The sequence below is a fragment of the Oreochromis aureus genome, linkage group 20 (assembly GCF_013358895.1).
Source record: "Oreochromis aureus strain Israel breed Guangdong linkage group 20, ZZ_aureus, whole genome shotgun sequence".
Taxonomy (NCBI): Eukaryota; Metazoa; Chordata; class Actinopteri; order Cichliformes; family Cichlidae; genus Oreochromis; species Oreochromis aureus.
Window position 1 is genome coordinate 10,492,359 of NC_052961.1, and position 23,171 is coordinate 10,515,529.

Consider the following 23,171-nt stretch of genomic DNA (forward strand, 5'->3'; position numbering starts at 1 on the left):
TCCTCGTCTCCTCCAACCTGCTTGTTTGTTACTGTAGCCATAGCAGATCCTCCACATGTGACGCCTTGTTGAACCTCGTCCCATCTTCACAACCAAACATTTGCTTGCAGATCGATATTCTGTCTCAAGTCTACGCTGAGCAACATTTTAGCTGTGCTAGAGTTACTGTGATCAACGACAACCATTAGTTGTCATGTTGTTGTTTTTGTTTTGTTCCGTTTTGGTTTCTTTTGATAATGCCCAATGGATTTTCTCTTTGTATTGACTGGACAATGTAATCTATTGGTGTTGATTAAAATGCCCTGGTAGCTTGTGGATTGCTAAAGTGGTCTGATAAATGTACTGTATAGCTGTACAAAGAGTGATAAAAGATGTTTTAAACCTTTTCTTTTTTCTGTGGGTACAGCGCTGTTTAAAAAAATCAAAGTGGTTTAGCCCTTGCCTGTTTTAACTTATCATTTGGTGGTGGTCTGTATTACTTCTATTGTTATTTATATTATTTCAATTGTTGCCTCTTCTGCACGGATAAGTGACTGTAGCTCTGTGCAGGAGGTTGTACTGTAAACCTGTGTGAAGCTTTGTATTTTTCCCCTCTGGTTTTGGACTCAGTGAAAGTGTGATGTTTACATGTACAGTTTTTCAGAATATTTTGCTTTTGTTTGTTTTTCGCGTTTTATTCCGACATATTTTTGCCTCTCACACTTATTCCTCTCCTTCTAATCTGTGTACATTTGCCCAGGTATTTTCCTTTTGTTGTTTCATTGCATCAAGTGCAGACGTGACCTCTTTGACTACCTGGTCACATGGTCAGAGTGTGCCGTGACAACTGGCTGCGGTCGGCTCGGCGTTGTGGTGGCTTCCAGCATTATAAAAGTTAATATTAAGTAAAACGGGAGCTTCGCAACTTCTCAAAGTGGACCAGCAAAGATTAATTAAGGATTTCGATTACTTTAATCAGCTGTTTTAAACTACTATTGTGGCCTAAACAGAGAACGATGGAGTGTAGGTACATTTATTTTGCTACATCAAGTGCTCATAATCTTTTAATATCCTGGCCGCGTTGTCAGGGAAAACTCCTTGTCCTTAACCCGACTGGTGTCCTGAAAGGTACACTTTGACCTGTTGTAATATCTCCTCGGTAACATAAAAGCCATTCCCCTCTCCTGGCCTTTTAAGGGGAACCCATAAACCTCAGGTAATACTGAATCTCCAAGTTTAGTTTTTATCCGCTGATTTCCTCTGAAATGAGATTTAAATCTCTTAACGAAAACCATTAACATTTATATGAGATGTCTATTGTTTTGTACATTTATCATTGTGATTTAAAAGTGGAGCTTTTTCCAGTACCTGTGACTTAATTTTTTGGAGTGTTTATAGGTATGGATATTTATTATTATATGTGAAACTACAAAAAGACAAAAGAAAAAGGTTGAACCTGTTTCATTTGTATGTTTCATGCAAAACTGTCCAGGTGAGATTCTCTCTGCCTCTTACATATCACTAATGAGGGACCTGTGTTTGTTTGGAAATAGCGCTTTTTCAGTGTTGCATCAACGCTATGAAAAAAAAAACACCAGTGGTTTACCAACAGCAGAGTTGCAAGGCTCTCCTCTTCTCCTGAGATGTCAGTAATTGAATAAAACAGTGCGATGAGCTATCAAACTGAGACCTCGGCTCGTGGTGTTTTACTTTTTTTCTTTAATTTCTGCAAAAATAAAGAGTCTCAGTTCAGTTTATTTATATAGCACCAAATCACAAGAACAGTTGCCTCAAGGGACTTTATATTGTAAATGTATTGTATTATATTTATATTGTGAGATTGTTGTAATCCTAACAATCAAAAGACCTCCTATGAGCAAGCACCAGACAAGAGTGGAAAGGAAAAACTCCCTTTTAATAGGAAGAAACCTCCAGCAGGACCAGGGTCAGGGAGGAGAGCCATCTGTGGCGACCGATTCGGAGTGAGGGGAGGAAGACAGAACAAAGACATGCTATTGAAGAGAGCCAGAGATTATTAATAAGTAATGATTAAATGCGGAGTGGTGAATAAACACATAGCAAGCAAAAAAGAAACAGTGCATCATGGGAAGAAGCACTCAGCAGTCTGCACCTATTGCAGCGTAACTAAGAGTGGATTCAGGCTCACCTGATCCAATCCTAAATATATTCTTTATCAAAAAGGAAAATTTGAAGCCTTATCTTAAAAGTAGAGATGGTGTCTGTCTCTCGAGCTGGTTCCACAAACAAGGGGCCTGAAAGCTGAAGGCTCTGCCTCCCATTCATCTTTTAAATACTCTAGGAACCACAAGCAAATGAGCAGCCTGACAGTGAAGTGCTCTGTTGAGGTGATATAGTACCATGAGGTCATTAAGATAAGACAGGGCCTGATTATTTAAGACCTTGTGGGTAAGGAGAAGGATTTTAAATTCTGAGTCAATGAAGAGAAGCCAGTATGGGAGAAATATGCTCTCTCTTTCTACTCCCTGGCAGTACTCTCGCTGCACCATTTTGAATCAACTGAAGGCTCAAATAAAAAAAAATTAAACACGGAGCTGCTTCAACACTTACTCAATTTATTCAGTATTAAGTGTATTGTGCACAAGAGGGCAGCAGAGCCACAGAAAGCAGATGGAAAAGTAATGATTAATGTTTGCAAAGGAACCAAAGAAATCCTGCATGTAGCAAAGCCTTACAGACAGTAGTTCAATGTGTAAATGTTTTCTTTTTCGCAAAAGTTTAAACACAATCTATAGGAAAATAGAAATAAAGCAAAACAGTTCAATAAAATGCACTACAACAAAACAAAATTGTAAATAATTAAAGTTTATTTATGGTGCTTTTCATAGGTAAACAAATACAAATCTGCCCATGCCAAAGGCAAAGTGGACGGACAGGAACCAAACATAACAGTACAAATTACAAACACTTAAATGCCTGTTTGAACAGATGAGTTTTGAGCTGCTTTTTAAAGGATGCCAAGAGTCAAAGGAGCAAATACAGAGAAGGCAGAATCCCTTTTTAATTTTCTGATCATGAGAAGGCCTCTATCTGAGGACCTGAGAACCCCAGATTGGAGAAAAGGGGTGGAGCAGTTCCATGACACAGGTGGGGGCCTCAGTTTCTAAGGTTGTAAAAGTGAGAACCAAGACTTTTTGAGATTTCTTTGAAATTGCAAACAGAAACCTTACAGATGTTTTAGTTAGACAAGAAACAGTGCACTACAATAATCCAATTGAGAAAAGATGACAGCATCTCTAGGAGCTAATAATGTGAAATAGAAGGGACAAGCAAGAACCACAGAAAGCAGATGGATCAACAATCAAGCAGAAACAAGAGAAGGAAAGGACTTTGAAAAATACTCAGAAGCTCATATTCTCCAGTCTAGTTGAGGACAACAAGACATGGTGGGAAGAAGGAAAACCAAAAAGTACACAAAAAATTTCTTTATCTAAATAAAAACGAAATGATCCATCAACCTACACTGAAGCACAAAAAAACCCAAATACTAAACTTGAATGAAGTCATTCAGGAGTGAACACGGAGAGCCAGAGATAGGAACAGATAAGCACTGAGGCAAATAAACACACAAAAAACAAACAAAGAGCAGGAGCTGATACTTTGATGAATTGCATTTGAACACCATTTTTATGAAAAAGACTGCAAATCAGAAAAACGTGAAAGTACATCAACGAGAAAATGGAAAAATAATCAGTGCTGTGACATCAGGATATCGTGAGTGTCAGAGATGTAGGGTGCTCGCTGCTGGAAACACTCAGTGTGCAGCGAGTGCTGCACGGGTAAAGCGTGAATGTTCCAATAATCAGCAATCACATGACAGACTATTGACACACGCGCTCTGTTATTGACTTTGTACTAGTGAGTACACTGACTCAGAACAAGTAAATATTCCCACAAAACAAAATAAAAGTCTGTTTACATCATTATACATGTCAGCTTATTCAACACTTATTTGTATTTACAGGCTTTAACTGGCTTAAAATGGTTCAATTAGGAATTAAAAATAATCATTTAACAATCGAAAGCCAGTATTATGTTGTAAATGTCTTCTATCACATTACAAACGTACTTTATTGGATTGAGATCTGAAGACTGTGGAGTGAAGTGAACTCACCGTCATGTTCCAGACACCAGTTTGAGATGATTTTGTGACATGGTGTGTTATCCTGCTGGAAGCAGTCATCAGAAGCTGGGAACACTGTGGGTACAAAAGGATGGGCATGGTCAAGCAGCAATACTCAGGTAGGCTGCAGGCTTCTGCAGTTGGGGCCCAAAGTGTGCCAAGAAAATATCCCCCACATAATTAACCCACACACAGCAGCCTGATTTTGTTTTACACTGATTTCTCTGATTTCTGATCCTACCTACAGAACTCACAAGACCAGGAAACATTTTTCCAGTCTAACTCCTGGCTTCTAATCAGCTTGAGTTAGTCGGATCAGTTTTCTTTGACCTCTGACATCAACAAGACATTTTCACCCAGACAACTGCTGCACACTTTTCTCTTTTTCAGACCATCCTCTGAAAATCCTACAGATGGTTGTTTTGGGGAAAATCCCAGTAAATAAGCAGTTTCTGAACTACTCAGACCAGCCTGTCCAACTAACAACTATGCCACATTTAAACTTTCTGAGTTTCTGCTAGTAGCAGCTGAACTGGCGTATCTAAGTGCGTGAATGTGTTTTTGTTTGTTTTAATATTGAAAGTAAAATGGTGGTCGTTGAGTCTATAACAATCAAACTGATCATTTGAACTATTTCAAATCATCTCCAGTAAAACAGTTAATGAGGCATTTAAATCCTCTAGTAAAGTCAAACATACATAATAGTATAGCCTCATCACCTGAGTCTTATTTGCTTAAATGGGGCCAATCAAAAGGTAACACACACACACTGTAGATGGCTGATATGTAGCTGCTGTGAAGTTCAATGAGTGTGGTGAAGTAAAGCATGAAATAGTCTAATCAAGGTGAATGTAGCATCACTGCTTTAGACAGTGAAAAGAGGCCATATGAAGTGCAAGCTACAATCTGACATGAGCGTTTTGGATTCAAGGTCTATTTCACCACCATTTTTTTATGTTAATTTTATTTCCAAACACTTTATTGGGGTTTTTTTTAATAGAGTTAAGAATAAACTTCACTCAGACATTGCTAGATAAAAGATGCTACTGCAAAGCCTTTGAAATCACAGTGTTTCGAAATGCATTTTTCTGAGTGTTGCTTCAAATCAAAACAGATTTTTTTCAGTTTGCTAAACTTGATCCTGTGAAGAAATACAAACAAAAAACACAAACAAACATCCGTGGCCTGTGGAGAAAATCAATCAGGATTGGATTTCAACATGAAATGTCCCTCAGTGACAGATGAACCCACGTTCTTAGGTCATGCTGCCAGTCAAACATAGACATAAAAAAGGATGCGAGCAGTGCCCCTGCAAACAGTATAAACCCTTTTACCTGAAAAGTCAAACAAAGATGATTCCTGTTATTCCTGTTATCTTATCGAAGAGGGTGTATAGTTGTACATTTGGTGGGAGTCAGAGGCTGGACTTTGGGGATGCATCGATTCATGAGCCAGATACCTTTGCCCCACATTCCCCATTTATCTTTAGACTGTCTGGTCTGGATGGGAGCTCTGTGGCCATGCCAGTCTCTTTCACTGCACAGAGTCAGCATTCAGAAAAGATATGATTTCCTAAACTATTTCACTGACATGCATCATATAGAGAAAAAGTTTGTCTAATAACAACATACCCTAAAGAATAACACAAACCTGCAGTAGTGTACTTATGTAATAAATCCTTAGATGGAGGGACATCTTTAGGATCTTTTAAATGGGAAACCAAAAACCAGTTAGGCCTCTGCAGCGGAAATATTAAACATGCATCACAAGACCTGGCTGACAATATGGCGGCTGCACTGAAGGTCACGATATTAACAAAATTTATACTATATTGAGTATATATATGTTATGCTACTGATGGTGGAAGTAAAGAAAAGTGTCTCACACATTCTTTGGTGCAGCTCCTCAGTTCATCCTCTGTCCAAAACAAGCCCGCTTTCTTCTGATTGGCTGCCCTTCACATACAGACGATTTAAACAGCATGTGGGTAGAGTTTCTGGTCTTACAGCCAGAGAGGTGTACCTGAGGGAGAAAAAGCTTCCTAATAAAATAAAGAATCGCACAACAGATCCTTTAAAAGCTGTAATGACTCTTCAAAATGCTACACAGTTAAAGAACGCACCCAGAAATATACATATACTGTATATATATACAAATATATACAGGAAGCTCCACTACAGTAGCAATGGTCATTAGTCATGTGACTCCTTTGGTAAACATGACACAAATACTGCTAATAATACACTAAACTGTGATTAAAAAGCATCTTTATAAATAGAAATAATGATATAGTTTGATATTAAAAAGTGCAACTAAAAAAGTCATGTAACCAGAGATATTATAAGTGTTATGAGTCCATTTTAAAATGACAGCACATTTTATATTGTAAATTAGCCTGCTTTAGGATTTTTGGATGAAAAGAAGAGCTAACATAATGTTTTTGACCCATTTCAACAGACAGTTCTCATTCATCCTTCAAAGTTCACCTTTGCAAATTAAAGGAGTGAGAGGATGGTAGGCAGGGAACCAAACCACCACCATGAGGCATTTTCAAAACTTAAATTAATTGTTTTGCATCTATTTGCACAAAAGCTTTGGGTTTATACTTTTATTGGTTACTGGAGAAAGGACCCAAGTTCAGTAAGCTCATGCTGGCAATGTTATCAACAATAAACCAGCCTTTTTCAGCTGATCTAGAACTAAAGATGTTTAATGTTCAATAGGCATAAACCAAACAGGGAATCCAGATAAGGGAAAATTAAGGTAAGGAAAACAATCACAAAGGAGGGAACTCAAGGCACAGCAGACATGCAAGGAAATGTATTAACCAAAATAAAAATGACAGTGGACATAAGGAGCACAAAGACACTAAAACAAAGACAAGACAGACAGAGGCAAAGTCTGAGAAACACTGGAGACAAGTAGGAACACACTGGAGACAAAAGAGGATCTGGACACCCTGGTGTTTCTTGTATTTGCTGCTCCTGGATGGCCTCACGGCACTTTTTGTTTTGGTCTGTGTTGTTTTTCTTTAATCTCTGTATTTGTCCTTCACTCTGGTCTGTAAACTTTGTACAGAGAAACTCAAAAGACCGGCATGAGGGGACAGTCCCACGATAGTGCATTGCCACAGGTTTGCTTGCACTCAGCTGGGATCACAAGACATTTTTAGACCTGAGCGCCTCCCTGACACGCCACCAGGAATAGGTCAGCTCTGGAGGGCATTAAGAACAGGTTGTACCATTTTTAAATCAGTTGTATAACTTAAAGTTCTGACTGCATGAATCATGTCTGACACGGCTGTAAATGATTAGCATAGATTCTGGAACTGTTTGACTTTCTGGTTTGTCCAGATAGATTATCTTGTGAACAGGACAGTACTGCACGTAGACTTTGCTCAGTTTATTCTTAGTTGTCAGTCTATAGTTTGCAAAAGCTTTTCTGACTTGTAGTTCAAGGAAAAACCTTTTCATAGAACTAGAAAATGTATTGATCCTCCTGTTATCATTAATCTGTTATATAATTATTTTACAATGATAGTCTTAATAAGAGAGCTACACAAGACTATGGTTCTAAAGGAAATGTGCTGTGGTGATAGTTCAGTAATTAGTTCAGTTCAATTAAAGTATGGTTGGATACTGGCACCTGTTCTTTTCACTGTGTAGCTCAGGTTGCATGAGCTGACCCTGATTCTTAAATTAACACTAAGAAGAATGTAACAATGCACACGACAACCAATGAGGATCAAATTCCAAATTTTCCCCTCATTCTGTTTCGGAGAGCAGTTACTAAACGCGGTGACTATGAAAGATACTCTGCCAGGAATGATTTCTGTGGTGATGATAATGCTGTGCAGCACTGCATGCATAAGCAAGTTCAGCATGTGTACACAAAATGTCAAAGTAGCTCTTTTTAAAGCGTACAGTCCAGCACATTTGTGGTTGAGCTGTGGAACAACATGTCATTGGGTAGACGATGAATGCATTAAGGATTTTGTTTGTGAAGAATAATGTTCCTCTCGTGGTGCACAGAAAAATGTTGTGTATATTTAAGACCAAATTAATTAATTTCTGTAATATTCGCTTTCACAGAACACTCTAATGTTTGTGAAACAGCTGGAATAAATGCACAGTTGTACAACTATATACGAGAGTAGATAAAAGTTAATAAAATGCAGTAGCGACATATGAACGTGAAAGGAAAAGAAAAGAAATAAAAGGGAAGAGGAGAGTGGAGAAGGAATATTGAGTGCATCACAGGATTTCTCCCAGTTGACTACATTTTTAAAGGATAGTTCAGAGTCACCCAGTCCAGCCCAAACTGTATGTTTTGTCAAAAAGGAAAGTTTAATCTTAATATCTTGAAAGAGTAGAGGAGGTCTGTCTCCATTCTAAGAACCACAAATAAGCCTGGACTCAGCATGAGTTCTCTGGTGGGAGGATGTGGTACTAAGAGGCCTGGATCATTCAGTGCACTGTATGTGAGAAGCAGAATTTTAACCCAATTCTGGATTCAACAAGAACCAATAAAGAAAAGCTAAAATGCAGCTCATTACACCCTTTGAACATGTGTTGCACTAAACTTCAGAACATTATTTTCTTAAATCCTTGCCGGCATATCAGGATCTAATCACCTCCTTGAACTTCTTCTCTTACTAATCACTTACTAATCCTACAATCACATTTCTAATAAAATGTGATTGTTAATTTTATTTGATTATAAGCACATATCTTTGTCTTTTAATGTGGTATTTAGGTGCTTTCAAATATAAAAGAAATCAACATTTATTCACAAACTGAGAACACATGTAGAATTTTAAGTCTAAAAGGATGACAGGGGAGCTTTAAAATCTCTCCCGTTGCAGCATTTAGAGAATGAACAGCTTGAATATTTTACAATAATGTGCCCGTCTCTGAAAACAATGGCAGCATGAGCTTTAACAGGAGTGCTTTACATTCATGCTGAGTGGGTTTTATGGTGGCAAACAGCAGCGGGTGCATGGCTGCTGTAGTAGGTGTCTAAACAGTGATTTGTTTTCAGTGAATTTATGCATCTACAGAACAAAACATGAATAAACCCTCTGCATTTTTATTTAACTGTTAATCATGCCCGACCATCCTAACCGTTACTCTCCACAGCAGTGTGTCTTTCAGGAGCTTGGTGACCCACATTCAAGCTAAGGTGAAGTGTTATATAAACTGTAATACCCCTTGTAATAATCGTTTCTAATCATATCGAAGTTAAAGAGATTAAGGTTGTTTGGTAAGCAGAGTGCCTCTCTCTCCCATTACAGAAAAAGATCCCATGAACCGCTGCAAATCTGAGGATTTGTCATAATGTTTCCTAAATAAAAGCTCAGTTTCTTTTGACAACCAGTCTGTAAATGTCAATAACAGAAAGAAAATGTGACACATAAGTGCTCCCTGTAAGCATTTTATTAGTAGTACTGGTAATAGTATTAATAATAACACTGTCAAGTCATAAGAAGAAATATATGAAAAAACACATTACATATTCTGTTTTTTTTTACTTTTGGTCTTAACAAAAATGTAATAATTTATACAGGCAAACAGGAAAAGCAAACTCTACCAACTAAAAGTAAGAAAAAACACCCTCGTTGCCATCACCACCGTCATCTCCATCTCCATTGCTTGGACTATGGTGATGGATGGTCAAGCTGAGGGTGAGGAAGGTGCGAATGGGGTCTAGGAGGAAACTGGAGGAGGGCTCATTGGTTCAGACTTCCCGTTTTCACTGCTCTCGCTGACCTGTCTGTTCAGCACCATTTGCCTGGCAATGCAGGTCACCTGACCGTTAGCCACTGTGTAGGTACTGTTCCTGCAACACAGAAAAAGCCACAGTTTAAAAACCAACAACTACAAGGGAAAAAAAATCAAAGGTAACTGCCCTCCACAAATATTACAATGCTCACTTTTGATTTTCAGAGCCGTTCTGCATGCCGGGCTGGTTCTGTTTAGCAAAGAAAAAGGAAGTCCACCAGTGGTCAGAGTCTTGCCGTGGAAGTGCTGCAAGGAGCAAAACTGAACGTTATCTGATGCGGAGAGAGGAAGATTTTCCTTTTTAAACATTTTGCATATAAAATCAGGTCATGCTGAATACCTGGATGGTGTGGAATGGCCTCTCCTGTGTACTCGGCACTGCTGCAAGAGCTGTTACTCGATGTGGACCCGATGCGCCCTGGAGAAAACACAGTTTGGCTTTTTATTCAAGTCTTATTCTCGAGGAAAAAATTAATAAAAAAATTAACTTTCACAAAAATGAAATGCACATAAACCACATGGGACTCACTTCTGTAATAATCATGGGTGGCGATGAGGGAGCCACTTGATGGAATTGCTGCCATTGTTGCCGACCTTAGGTGGAAAACCGCTCAAAGATGGAAAATGGTAACCTAAAGGCAAACACAGAAAAAAAAAGTATCTTTATAATTTTATTCTCTTCATGTTGTACCACAGAGATACTGCACATCTGCGCTGCACGTTTCCCTCTGTGCTTAGTTTAAGGGCCTCGAGTGCAGGTTGCTAAAACAGAAACAGCTGCTTCAGGGAGTCTGGTTTCCCATGACTCAAATAACCAAAACATGTGTAAGGACATGTCAGCACGACCTACATGAGCTGGCTGCGTGACCACTGACACAGAAAAATCAGGTTGTTCTGCCAGGTCACAACAGAGGCCTGCATCCAGACTTATTATAGCTTCCTATATTAATTATATATATATATATATATTTATTTATTTAACTTTTACTTCTAGATGCCAGGTCAGCATACCGTTACACATTTCAGTTCATTTTTAGTGCTTTGAAAGGTTTAACTTTGTAAAAGTACTATGATATTATGACAAATGCAACACTTTCCCATTGATTGAGGCAGCTCAGTCACAATAAGCATCTTCAGGCTAACTAAAGATATTTCTTCGCATTTAAGTTTATTTTGTAAGTGCATTTTTGTTTCTGTTTGTTTTATTCCACCAAATGAACTTACTATTAGTGGTAGTTAATTACTACATACAGTATACTAATAATATTTGTAGTTTTACATTTATTTATTTATTTAAAATGACTCCTTTTGAAAAACACGTATTAACAGCTCAGAGAACCAGCTGAAAGCTGTAGAGCTTAATACCAGGTGAGCAGCAGATGGCTGTGGGGATTTCATGAACCAGGTACAGGTCCTGATAACCCAGATTAACACCTGAGCTGAGGCACAGACGCACCAGCAGTCCAGAAGGCAGTTTCACCTGCCTTCTGCAGTAAATATTAACATTTACTGCATTTGTAGACAAAAATGCACGAGATACAGATTTACATTAAAAAATACCACAAAAATATTGGTGTAATTATGAACTTCACAGCCTTCTGCGGTAATCTGAAGGATCATGGGTATACCTTCAACAATAGTTTAGTTTGTTTTTCCTCTTGACTTTGGTGCCTTAATGGCCATCATATTTGTGTTGCTTTGTACACAGAGAAAGCCAGAGTGTGCTCTGGAGTAATTAGAATAAAAATGTGCATGTCCAGTGATGTGAGATGGTTTGTAGGCAACTTGAAAAGACTTGGAGAACACCACCTTTAACTTACAAATAATGAACTAATATTCTATATTTCTCAATTAACATTTTTTGTTTTCACTAAGTTTACATATCAAGGTTACAATTAACATACAAATAATTAGCTGCTGATATTTTAACGCTTTTCTAGTGATGTTATTTGACTCACCTGCAAGAGTGGGGTGGTGTCGTTGTCACCAGGTGCGGTTGTAAGGTGCGGATGGCTGGAACCAGAAAAGGTACTAGTTGTTTTTATGGCCCATTTGTAAAGAAACTATTCCTGATGACCACTTCGGTCACTATGCTGCTGCGCTTTTGGTTCACGCAGAATCACCGAGGGCTTTTTATACGAGCTGGGTTTGGCGCGTGCCACTGTGGAACCACGGGGTGTGGCCTGTGGTAACTCGAGGCCACTGAACGTGCGGAACGTTCTAATCGGTGACACCAGACTGAGAAGGAGGAGAAGCAGGCTTGGAGCGGCTTATGTTAACCCGCTGCTGGCACAGACTCGTGGAATAATCCACATTAGCCAGCCAGTTTAGAGGTGAAATGGGAACAGGCAGACAATGCCAAGCCGTTTTCAATAGCAGGTGACATTTGAGTTAGTAACAAGGCAGCGGACGAGTTTTTAAAGGGTTTTTCGACCTTACATTGAGTTGAAAGGCATTGTAAAAGCAGTTCGTTTGTAAAGACTCATTCATAAAGTTCTTAACTCAGAGCATGTATCTAAGTAGAGATGGTAACTGAGCTTACCCTTCCCGTAGTGGAAATCACATGAGACAACAATGCAGCATAATTTTTACTATTTGTCTCAGTTAAAATGTAGCATTTCTTTGAGTTCGTAAGGCTAACGGTCTCTTTCAAAGGGGCTGGACTCAACCGTGTGACTACCACTCCCTGGTGGTCTAGTGGTTAGGATTCGGCGCTCTCACCGCCGCGGCCCGGGTTCGATTCCCGGTCAGGGAACACGACTTTTTGAGCTTTCGGTCAATCACAGCAAAAATTTTTGGCACAACTTCACCTGCTTCCAAGGTGCGTGGGGAGGATGAAAAAATTCACAATGCAGGGACTCCAGCAACACTTCAAGGAAAGAGGAACAACTTTATTGACCACATCACATCTTCATAGATAAACCAGCTCCCATATAACAAGTTGGTATTGGTTAATTGGTTAAGCCTCCCTGTAAGCCAGTTGATTACACTCAAACGTATCTGTGAAATTCCGGATGAATATAATAAGAGCAAAGAAGAGATGTTGAACAAATTTAAAGAAAGAAAGTAGCCAACAAAGAGGACTGGTTAAGATCTGCAGAAGAGAAGATGAATTCAATAAGCAGGGATTTCTATTTAGCAACTAAGAAATCTCCAAAACTTAAACCTAACCTTGTCTTTTGTACAACCTTTACACCAAAAACCAGGAACACTAAAGAAATAATTTTAAAACACTGGCATATCCTTCAAAATGACCCAAACTTAATAGGTACCTTTAAAGAACCACCAATGATAACCTATAGGAGAGGAAGAAATATTAAAGATAGGCTTGTTAGAGCTCCCCAGGACCCTAATACGCCAGATAAAACCCTGATAAGCCATAATCTACAAGGTAATTTCAAATGTGGGTCATGCATAAATTGTCAATACACCAAAAATGTTAAATCATTCAAAGATCCTATAAGTGACAAAACCATTGCCATTGAGGGCTTTATCACATGCAGAACTAAAAATGTAATTTACATGATACAGTGCCCATGCAATAAAATATATAAGAGAAACATCCCGCCCTCTGAAAGCTCGAATTAATGAACACAGAAGTTCAATCAAGAGGAATGCTCTAACCAGCCCTGTTGCAAGACACTTCAATGATAAACATCCAAATTCACCTTTATTCTTTCTAGGCAATGAAGCCATTAAACTAAACCAAAGCGGTGGTAATATTAATTTTATCCGGAAAAAAAGAGAAGCATTTTGGATAGAGTCTGCACCCTAGAGGTATGAATGAGGATTTTTCTATCAATGACTTTTTGTGAACTGTACCCTTTTTAATGTTTTTATTCTTTTTTTACCAGTTACTTTATTTTGTCAATTATTCTCACATGGGTAATGTTTAGTAATTAATTGATTAATTAATTTTATCAACAAAAGAAAGAGTAGCTTTCTAGACATCTCGTTTTAAGTCTACATTTTAAGTCTACATTTTAGAGATTTTACATTTTATTGACATAATTGAGGACCTTACCGAAAATGGGGTTCCATGTTATGATGTACTCTTGTTTTTTAATCTAACTGCTGCACTGACTTCTTTTTTAATGAAATGTTTTCCTTCGTAATCATTTTATAGTTTTTTTTTTGTATATTTGTAATATTCTTCTTATGTATTTCATGCATGTATTATTTTCAGACAGGTGAGACTTATGCCCCCCCCCCTTCATCATTAATGATCTAGTCCAGTATTTACTTGGGTGTGACTTAACCAATTAACCAATACCAACCAGTTATATGTCAGCTGGTTTATCTATGAAGATGTGATTGGTTAATTTGGATTTTTTTTTCTGTTTCCTGCCTTTTATTTAAGCACACTTTTACTATGTGTTACTGTGACGCTGATGAAGGCCACAAGCCGAAACGCATTGGTCAGTCAATAACGCTTTTGGTTAATGTCATTAAGGCTTGCTAACATTTGGGGTTGTCACTTTTATGGCTTTTTATTTTCAACACTTTAATAAATGTTCTGTTATGATAAGCCAGGTATACATATTTATAATGACCTATTGATCTATAAATGATAAATGATCTATAAATATTGGGTCCTTCTCTGTAGGATTTAATTTTTGGGATTGCAGCTTTTGATTTAAGTAAAAGCTGATTAAGTAAAGTAGAATGGAGACAAAGTAGGTAGGCAGCATAGCATAAACTGGGGGTATCAATAAATTTGCTAAGTGTGAACATTGCAGATAATAAATATAATTTAACTTGTTTATGTTATTAGAAATATTAGATAAATGTTTTAATAGTTTCTTAAGCAAAGTCTGTCCCACTTGATTTCCATCTATGAGGCTGTATGAGACCCTAGAATTAAAATGGCTTTGATACCCCTTGCATATCTCTTCCACCACCTAAAGGTTCATACCCGTGAAGTGAAATCATCTTATATTGTCCACGATCAAAAAATATGGACAATGTATTTCAACATCCATTTCAAAAGACTGCACACCATTCTATTGACTTTAATTGAAAAATGTTCAATTACAAAAATACTTATAATTTATAATACAGCTCATTTCTGCTTGAGTCTCTGCACATGTGTCAAAATAAATTACATTAATGAAACTGAGTATTGAATATTAAAAATGTTTTATGTCAAAATGAGCTTAAGTTACAAATTTAACATATTCTATCAGACAATCAGTTTTAGATTACAGTCAAAAAACAAATTCACACAGACAGGGAGCAAAATTATTTTTTTTCATAGCTTTAGAAGTAATGAAAATAATTATTGACATTAGACTGGTTCTTCTCATTGACTGTGGCGATGGGATCTTCTTTCAAACCCGGACATGTTTCCATTAGTTGATGTGCTGCCAGTCACTTTATCCTATGAAACAAGTGACAGTATTCAAAACAAGAAGCACAGAGCTAACTGTTTTATCCATCTGCCTGCTGTTTACCTTCATATTGCCAACCATTTCCTCAAAAGATCTGAATGTAGAGGAATGCCTGAGGAGAGACAAAGGACAAATTAAAAGATGAGCAAAGTTAATGTCCAAGCCACGCATATATGAAAAGATCTATAGAGACAAAGAGACGTGGTGTTTTACCTCATACTCGGCACACTTATGGTGTGGCTCAGTGTGCTGGGAAACAGAAAAGAGGAAGTTTAAGCATTAAAAAAGACAAATAAGCTTCAAAAACAAACCTTAAAATTACAAAAAAAAATTTTTTTTATTTTGCTGCAGATTTTGTAGATTTGTATACTAAGGGTTAAAACTTTTATAATAAAAGTTTCACATAAGTTCAGTAAGGAAGATCTGTTTTTCACTGCATTTTATCACATGAGCTATTCTTTCTCTTCATCACTTTCCACCTTGTCAGATTCACCTCTTGTCCAATAATCTACCTGCCCCTGATCTCCCAGCCAATCATTCTCCTCCCAGTTTTCCACCTCATCCAAAGTGTCTAGAAAATATCCATTAGCATGTTTAGGCCATCATTGTGAGTGGCTACAGCACTATGGAGACCACTTTGATAATATAAAGTTTAACATATAGCAGATTAATAGCTTTCAAAAGTTCAGTTCAGTTCAGTTCAGTTCATTTTTATTTCAAACATATACATTCACCAACATTTCATAAAATCATTCCATGCAGTTGTTTGAAAAGGAGTAGGCTGAAGTATATACTTATTTAGCCCTACCCCCTCAGGTTTACATCCTCATCATCTAAATTTGAACAACAAAACGTTTACAATGCCTTCAACTTAGAACATAATAACATCACAAAAAAAAAAAAAAAAAAAAAAAAATTGTCATGTTCAACAAGAAAATCAAGAAAATAAACATCAGTTTGACTGCTGTCTTGGGTTAATTGCATTTTCTTCATTCTTATACTTATTTAAAATTTCTTTTTTGAGTTTTATTTTAAACTGGTTTATATCACTACTGACCTTTATTTCTTCTTTTAACTCATTCCAAAATTTAACTCCCGCTATTGAAATAGACATCCTTTTCAATGTTGTTCTTACTTTTTGTAATTTTAAATTCCACTTCCCTCTAAAATTATACCTCCCTTCTCTTTCTAAGAACCATTTACTTATTTCGATTGGGAGCATCCCTTTCCTTGCCTTATATATTATTTGCACTGTTTTAAACTTCACCAGATCCTGGAATTTTATAGCTTGCGTCTTAATAAAGAGCGGGTTTGTGTGAGCCCTATACCCCTCCTGATTTATTAGTCTAATAGCCCTTTTCTGCATTATAATTATAGTCTGAATATTACTTTTATATGTATTTCCCCAAACCTCTACACAATAACTCATGTATGGTAATAGTAAAGCACAATATAACATATACAATGTTTTCCTATCCAAAAATTGTTTTACTTTCCCCAAGACAGCAATGCCCGTGCTAACTTTCCCTCACATAAGTGATGTGTGATTTCCAACAGGCCTTATGATCAATGATCACACCAAGAAATTTTATGGTATTAACCCTTTCTAGATATACATTATCAACACAAATTTCAATATTAATTTTTTTCTTATAGTTTCCGAATAACATAAATTTTGTTTTATTTAAATTTAAGGACAATTTGTTTCTATCAAACCACTTCTTTAACATCTTTAACTCCTGTGTGATCACCTCCAAAACCTGTTGAAATTCCACACCTGAACAAAGTATATTGGTATCATCTGCAAAAGCTTTAAAAATAAAAAAGAAGACCAGTTTTAGTTTAATTTGAAAGTCCAGCTGTAGATGAGTTATACTGGTAAACCATCAGCGTGGGCAGTGGAAGCAAACAAATCTGTTCATGACACATTTTTGGAGTCAGTAGCTCGGTAGCTCCATGGTGTAGAGGGTAGAGTTGACCTTATATTAAAAGATCTGAGGCTTAAGACTAGTAGAGGATCCAAACCCAGCCTCTGGGGCATCACAAGCATGCTGATACTTCTCATGTGGTGACTCGTTAGGAAATGAGAAAGAAGCTGGAGCACATTTAGAAAATGATGAGCTGTTTATGTGTCTGCATTCATAGAAACCACTGCTACTGACATCCAGCAAAATTAACCAGATACGGCACCAGTTGATATCTAGATGTAGGCACATATTACACATTTTTATAACAGTATATTAAATATTTTATACTCTTTTATTTTTCTGTCAAAATCACAGGGAGTTGCTAAAGCTGGGCAACAGATCCACAGGCTCCAGATCTCTGGTCTAGACACTGGGTGGTGAAGTTACTGTCTCCTTTATCTGGGAATCTGCTCCAACAGGATGCTCCATGATGATGCCTCTCATCATAGAATAACTGCTAGAAATGCTTACATTTTGCATGCAACAAATTTGTTCTTTTCTTTCAAACAATTTCTCCCTATTAAAGTATAAATTAATTTAAGTCTTGTTTTTAAAATTCTTGAATTAGTCAAAAATTCAGAGAAAAAAGAGGGAAAACAATAATTTTTCTTTAAAAAACACCTGACATGTCAAACATCTGGATCTAAAAAGACAGAAATGAAGAAAACCCCAAAACAATTTAATATCTTCTATAAATCACGCTGATTATTTCAGTTCCATTTCAGTTACTGCATGATGTGAACTGTGTGATGTTCTAACACTCTAAATCACCACTTTCCACTTTTCTTTTCTTTATTTTTTTAGGTCACACCCTCTCATGCAGCTCGCTTCAGTCTTACCGCTCACAGATCTTACCGTGGTGGGCTTGGAAGAGGCAGAGCTCTGTTGAGTCCGCAGCATGAAGGTAAACAGACAGACACAGATAGCGTCACATCAGCTTCTGTTTCCACAAGGATTACAACAACAGACTTATCAGCTACTGCTGCTGATGGCCAGGTGCTCCACGGTGATTGGATTACAGCTGTTTAGTGGTTGAACATAAACACAAGAGGTACTTCAACCAAAATTTTGAGCCTGTCAGGAAGTTCTAAATCTACTTGTTGTACATCTTTTAATAGTTTTCTTCAGGAACTGGCCCAGTGCTGTGGTATGGGGTCATGTTATATAATTGTTATATGTATTTTTTTTTAACATCACAGGCTTTGAATGTATTGTAGCTATTTTGCATTGAGCCACGGTTAACAGACCTTGAATTTTAAGATCTACTGCTGGAGAAACTTTGGTTTTGAATTTTTCTGCATAAAATATTTCAAAAACAAGATGTTTGTAGAAATTCTGTTGCAAAAATAAATTTGGAAGTAACAAAGGATGAAAAAGCCCCACCCTGACTAGAATCCCTCAAGCAATCTCTTGTTCATCTAATCTGGGTTTTAAACCAATTCCAGCACACTGTAAAGACATACCTCACTCAAACATACCATCAGTTTTAAAGTTTTAATCTTCTTCTAGTATTGATAAAACAAGGAAAACTTATCTGGCAAAAAGTAACAATGCAAATGTAATTTAGTTTATATAATTTGTATTTTTGACTATTTTTTGCATTAAAATGATAATTAATACAATAATAAAATTTGTGAATTCCTGCCACTGATGAAGGAAAATAAATAAGAAACACATATAGAGACATTAAAAGGTATTTGGATATAAAATAAAATACAATTTGCTCATAAATGAAACCACCATGAAACCATGACATACTCCCTACTGCACCCAGAGGCTTGTAAGATGACTGATGAAAGACTCCCAGATTAGTGAAGGTCTAACTGACATTAACCTGTTAGCGATCAGCTATTTTTATTGAATTTCTACAAATCTGACAGACTCAAATGGAAAAGTTAGTAACAGAAGAAATCCTTGTCATTTTTGGAAAGGATGGTTTTGAAAGCAAATTCTAAGGGTTACGACAGTGAAGGATTTTGTTAGTATTGATGTTTTTTCCCTGTGGAGTTTAGAGTAGCTTTAACTGTGACTAATGCAGGTTTACATGTTAGCAGCATGTGTAAGGATTGCTTCCGTCTGAGTCTGTTTAGTCAGTACTCGGTACCATAATTTGAAAGTTTATATGTGCGCTTAACATTATCAGTACCAATGTCGGCTGTGAAATTATACAAGCTGTTTTAGTTGTGCGACATTAAACTGAAAGACAAAATAGTGAATCCTAATGCGAGAGTTAGGATGTGAATACAAAAATAAAACTAACATAATCACAAATTAAGGAGCCTTTAACCTATCTTTGGGCTCATAGTTTCAGTTTGTATTAGTGTTTATTTTATTCCCGGTATCTTTCCTCTCCCATTCTCTTGTGTGAACTCCTTTATGTCTCTGTGTTTCCCTGTCTAGATACAGGTCTCACTTTTTTAATTTTTAGAATTACTTTTCTTAAGTGTCTTTGATTATCTTCACCTTCATCTCGTTACCACATTGTGTCCTGTTTCCTTGTGTATTTCAGGCTGTGTATGCCTGCGGCACTTTGGATTTTGCCACTTTAACAATGAATTTTGTTTTGGATTTGGCGTATTGGTGTGACTGAGTGGGTTGCCTTTGGTTCACTCATTCTGTCTCCTGTAGATCTACATTAGGGGCCTAATTCCATGTTTTGTGTTAGTATTGATCTTTTTTTACGCCTTTTAATTTCAGTTTTATTTCATTTTCCAGTTTTTAGCTGTGTTTTATTTGTTTCACATGTGCATCATTTCCCACTTATTTTTCATTCTCCTGTTTGCTCTCCTGTGTTTCCTCTCGAGTTTTACCCTGTGTTTTGAAAAGTGCTATACAAATAAAGTTATTATTATTATTACTATCATTTTTGTTTCTGCAGAATCAGAGTAAGGCTTGTTTTTCTGTTCACTATGTCTGCCTCAGTGTCCTGCATTTGGCTCCTCTCGACACCTAATTGCAATGCTTGTAACTTGCAGTCTTTCATAGTGTTTTCTAACATGTAAATCTGCCAAATCAAATATGCAGAGCCACCCGCTGTGGCGACATCTCGTGAATATGGGAGCAGCTGAAAGAAAAAGCCACAGTTTACACTTCAAATCACCCTTTCGACATGCTGTCCGCTTGTCATGCCTCTCTGTTGGCCTCCTATCCATCCATCTGTCCAGCTGAACTAGCCAAAGACAGCTTTTCCAACACCCCGATGATAGCCTTTGCACTGTGAACTCTTAGTCCTCTTTCATTATGTGCAAGCAAAGCCTGGCATTTGATTTTTAAGCTAAAGGGGACTCACAGGAAGTAGAATCTTAATGACATTTATCCTGTTTATTTTGACTCACTACCGAGTCAATTTTGAACAAAGCTAATTTAAAAAGTAAAAAAAAATAGCCTTTTATTTTGAAGATTGAGTGGAGGAACTGACTATGGGTGTACCTCATCTGTGCCAGCCTCCTGGTGATGACCACGCCCACACTAGACATTGCAGCAGATGTCACCTGGCCTGCATGAGAGAGACTGTCCCGTGTCCTCACATATCTACAAGGAGAAATTAGCAGTAGAAGTCAGGATCTGAATTAAGAAAAGTCCCTCGCTATTGTAATATATTACATAACAGGCAGGTGCATACAGGGAGCACAAAGGTATTAATTCAGACGTAGTTAACAATAAGCTCATAGACGTCACTGGCGACAGTCCATCTGGCTGAAGCAGATCCCTCACTCTGTCTCTAATGAACACCTCAGGCTGGTCCTCCTGTTTCCTGTTAATACTGCTGCTCCTTGTGCTAAGTCAGGCTGTGAGGCTATTAACGGGGCACCAATCCTATTTGACACGGAAAATCCCATCCCTTGCTTCTTTGAAGAGATCCCTCTTTAGCATGTGAGTGCAGGACAAAACTTTGGAAAATCCCTGCGTCATAAAACATAGCACAAACCTTTATTATTTTGTGCATATAATGAGGAACACTCACACGCTGGAGTGGCTGATGTCATCCAGAGTTGCAGAGGCTGTGAGATATCTGAACGGACAGAACAAGCACAGGTTGACAGATTATTGCACTGACACAATAGAGAGCCTACGACAGTCATTAGAGTACTTTCCATCGTTACGTAACAGAAGTGCACTAAGACTATGTGTGGTAAGTGATCTATCACGACAGTGGTTTAGGTGTCTTAAACCAGTTAAACTATCAATGGTTTTCAAACAATTAGCAAACATTACTATGTTTGTGAGGACCAAAGTGCACATACGGGGCTGAGGTCTGGACCTCTTGCCATCCTTTGGATAAGCTCTGTTTGATGTTACCGAGTGTACTCATTCCTAGTTGCCTTCTGATGTCTGCTGCATATTGTTCTTTGGCCAAAAGCACCTGCCTCAAGGCCTGAATTTCATCCTCTGTCTGCGAGAAAGAAAAAAAAAGAACAAGCTGATGTTATACATATCAATTTTTCTTTAGAGCAGGGTTTCTATCCCACATTGTCCCAAATCCCCCCATGAATAACTTTACCTTGGTAAGTTCAAAACGTAGAGCATCTAAGTCCTCCTCTGTTAGATCTGTGGGTGAAGATCCATTTCCCAGTGTGATTGGAGAGAAGTGCACAGAAGCTCCACCAAAACCTTAGAAACAGCAAAGAGGAAAAGACCGGATAAATAAAAAAATCATATAGATACTTTCCTATTATCTTTGACTATTTTATTAACAAAATATTGGCTATTGTGGTGTAACTGAACCCCAAGTTAACTTAGCTGGCTCTTAAATATATATAATGTATTTGTATCTGATTTAATATATATTTTAATAGGAAAGGTATGCTGCATTAACCAAAGCTACAAACCACAGTATTTAACGCTTTAATTGCGAAGTAGACGGGCCTTTGAAAAACATGAAAACTAACAACAAAATGCGCACTGGATTAAGTGTTCATATTTAATTAAAAACACAGAACAGAACATATTCAGTGAGAATAAAAAAAAAAACCCCATCAAGAACAATGAGGGCAATGAACTATTAGATAAAGCCATGTAAAATGGAAACACCTATTACATAACTGTTTAGTTCCTGTTTATTTTTACGGATAAATACATAGCACGTACCAGACATGAATATCATTAGCCTTCTGAACCTCATCTAACTTAGAAATGCCTTTAAAATGCATAAAACAACAACAAAATACACCAAAATGTAGTTATAGATACTCAGTATAGCATATATACACAGCTAATGCTACAGCTAATATAGATGCTATGTACAAAAAGCCACAGAAAAGCCTTTTATAGATACATATGAAACTTCTGCATACTTTTAAACACACTTTTTGTAGACATATATAAACAGACACTGGAGCTGTCCTCAGTGCTGAACTCTCCTCTCCCTCTTCCTGTACAAATAACTAGCTAATAAGTAGCTGCTCGGCTAACAGCTAACCTCACCTGTTGCACATTTGTTGCTGTTAGCTGATAACATTAACCGCACAATTTCAACGAATAAACCTTTAAAGTAAATGCATGTCGGTGCTAATTTCACACATGGTCCCATACAGACATGGCGAGACGGTCTTACCTTGTCTGCTCATTGCTGCCAGTTTCACCTCTCAAGTGTTTGACTGGCTAGCTGCTGCCAACTGTCCCCACTGAGCTCAGCAGGAGGCAGGCAGCCAGGATCATCGGGGCTGTTAATGGGCTTACACCCACACACATACACACCACAGGAACAATGATGAAGAAACTTATAGCACAATTAAACCTTTCTTTAAACTCACGCAAAGGACAAAGAAGTGTCCTATCTAATACGACTTTATTACTTAAAGTAGCATTGAACGTTGTCTTGCAAATTGGTGACACAAGTATTTAGAGTTTTTTAACTGAAGTCAAAGGTTTAACCATCAAAACATACTTAAAA

General features: G+C 37.4%; 2 protein-coding genes, 1 long non-coding RNA gene and 1 other non-coding gene across 7 annotated transcripts; 1 reads left to right on the forward strand and 3 right to left on the reverse strand.

Moving 5' to 3' along the window:
- Positions 1–2,837: 2,837 nt before the first annotated feature.
- Positions 2,838–6,157, reverse strand: LOC120435268. The gene is made up of 3 exons (XR_005609607.1): positions 6,027–6,157; positions 4,133–4,216; positions 2,838–3,121 (listed from the first exon to the last, which is right to left on the reverse strand). It is a non-coding gene; the product is annotated as an uncharacterized LOC120435268 (long non-coding RNA).
- A 3,401-nt stretch (positions 6,158–9,558) lies between these two features.
- Positions 9,559–12,040, reverse strand: ppdpfa (pancreatic progenitor cell differentiation and proliferation factor a). Its single transcript, XM_031735870.2, has 5 exons — positions 11,880–12,040; positions 10,451–10,553; positions 10,262–10,339; positions 10,074–10,167; positions 9,559–9,979 (listed from the first exon to the last, which is right to left on the reverse strand). The coding sequence occupies exons 2-5, from the start codon at positions 10,503–10,505 to the stop codon at positions 9,847–9,849; spliced, it is 360 nt and encodes a 119-aa protein (XP_031591730.1). The 5' UTR covers positions 10,506–10,553; positions 11,880–12,040; the 3' UTR covers positions 9,559–9,846.
- A 564-nt stretch (positions 12,041–12,604) lies between these two features.
- trnae-cuc lies at positions 12,605–12,676 on the forward strand. The gene has a single exon. It is a non-coding gene; the product is annotated as a tRNA-Glu (tRNA).
- Positions 12,677–14,917: 2,241 nt separating this feature from the next.
- On the reverse strand, positions 14,918–23,054 carry LOC116317167 (tumor protein D54-like). 4 transcript variants are annotated; one of them, XM_031735850.2, is made up of 9 exons: positions 22,833–23,054; positions 21,780–21,889; positions 21,523–21,671; positions 21,243–21,290; positions 20,708–20,809; positions 18,134–18,160; positions 15,525–15,560; positions 15,375–15,423; positions 14,918–15,301 (listed from the first exon to the last, which is right to left on the reverse strand). In XM_031735850.2, exons 1-9 carry the CDS (start codon positions 22,843–22,845, stop codon positions 15,224–15,226), a joined length of 612 nt encoding a protein of 203 aa, XP_031591710.1. In that variant the 5' UTR covers positions 22,846–23,054; the 3' UTR covers positions 14,918–15,223. The 4 variants fall into 4 exon arrangements, with proteins under 4 accessions (XP_031591710.1, XP_039460444.1, XP_039460445.1 ...); XM_039604510.1 differs by lacking the exon at positions 22,833–23,054 and adding an exon at positions 22,367–22,458; XM_039604511.1 differs by lacking the exons at positions 18,134–18,160; positions 22,833–23,054 and adding an exon at positions 22,367–22,458.
- Positions 23,055–23,171: the final 117 nt, after the last annotated feature.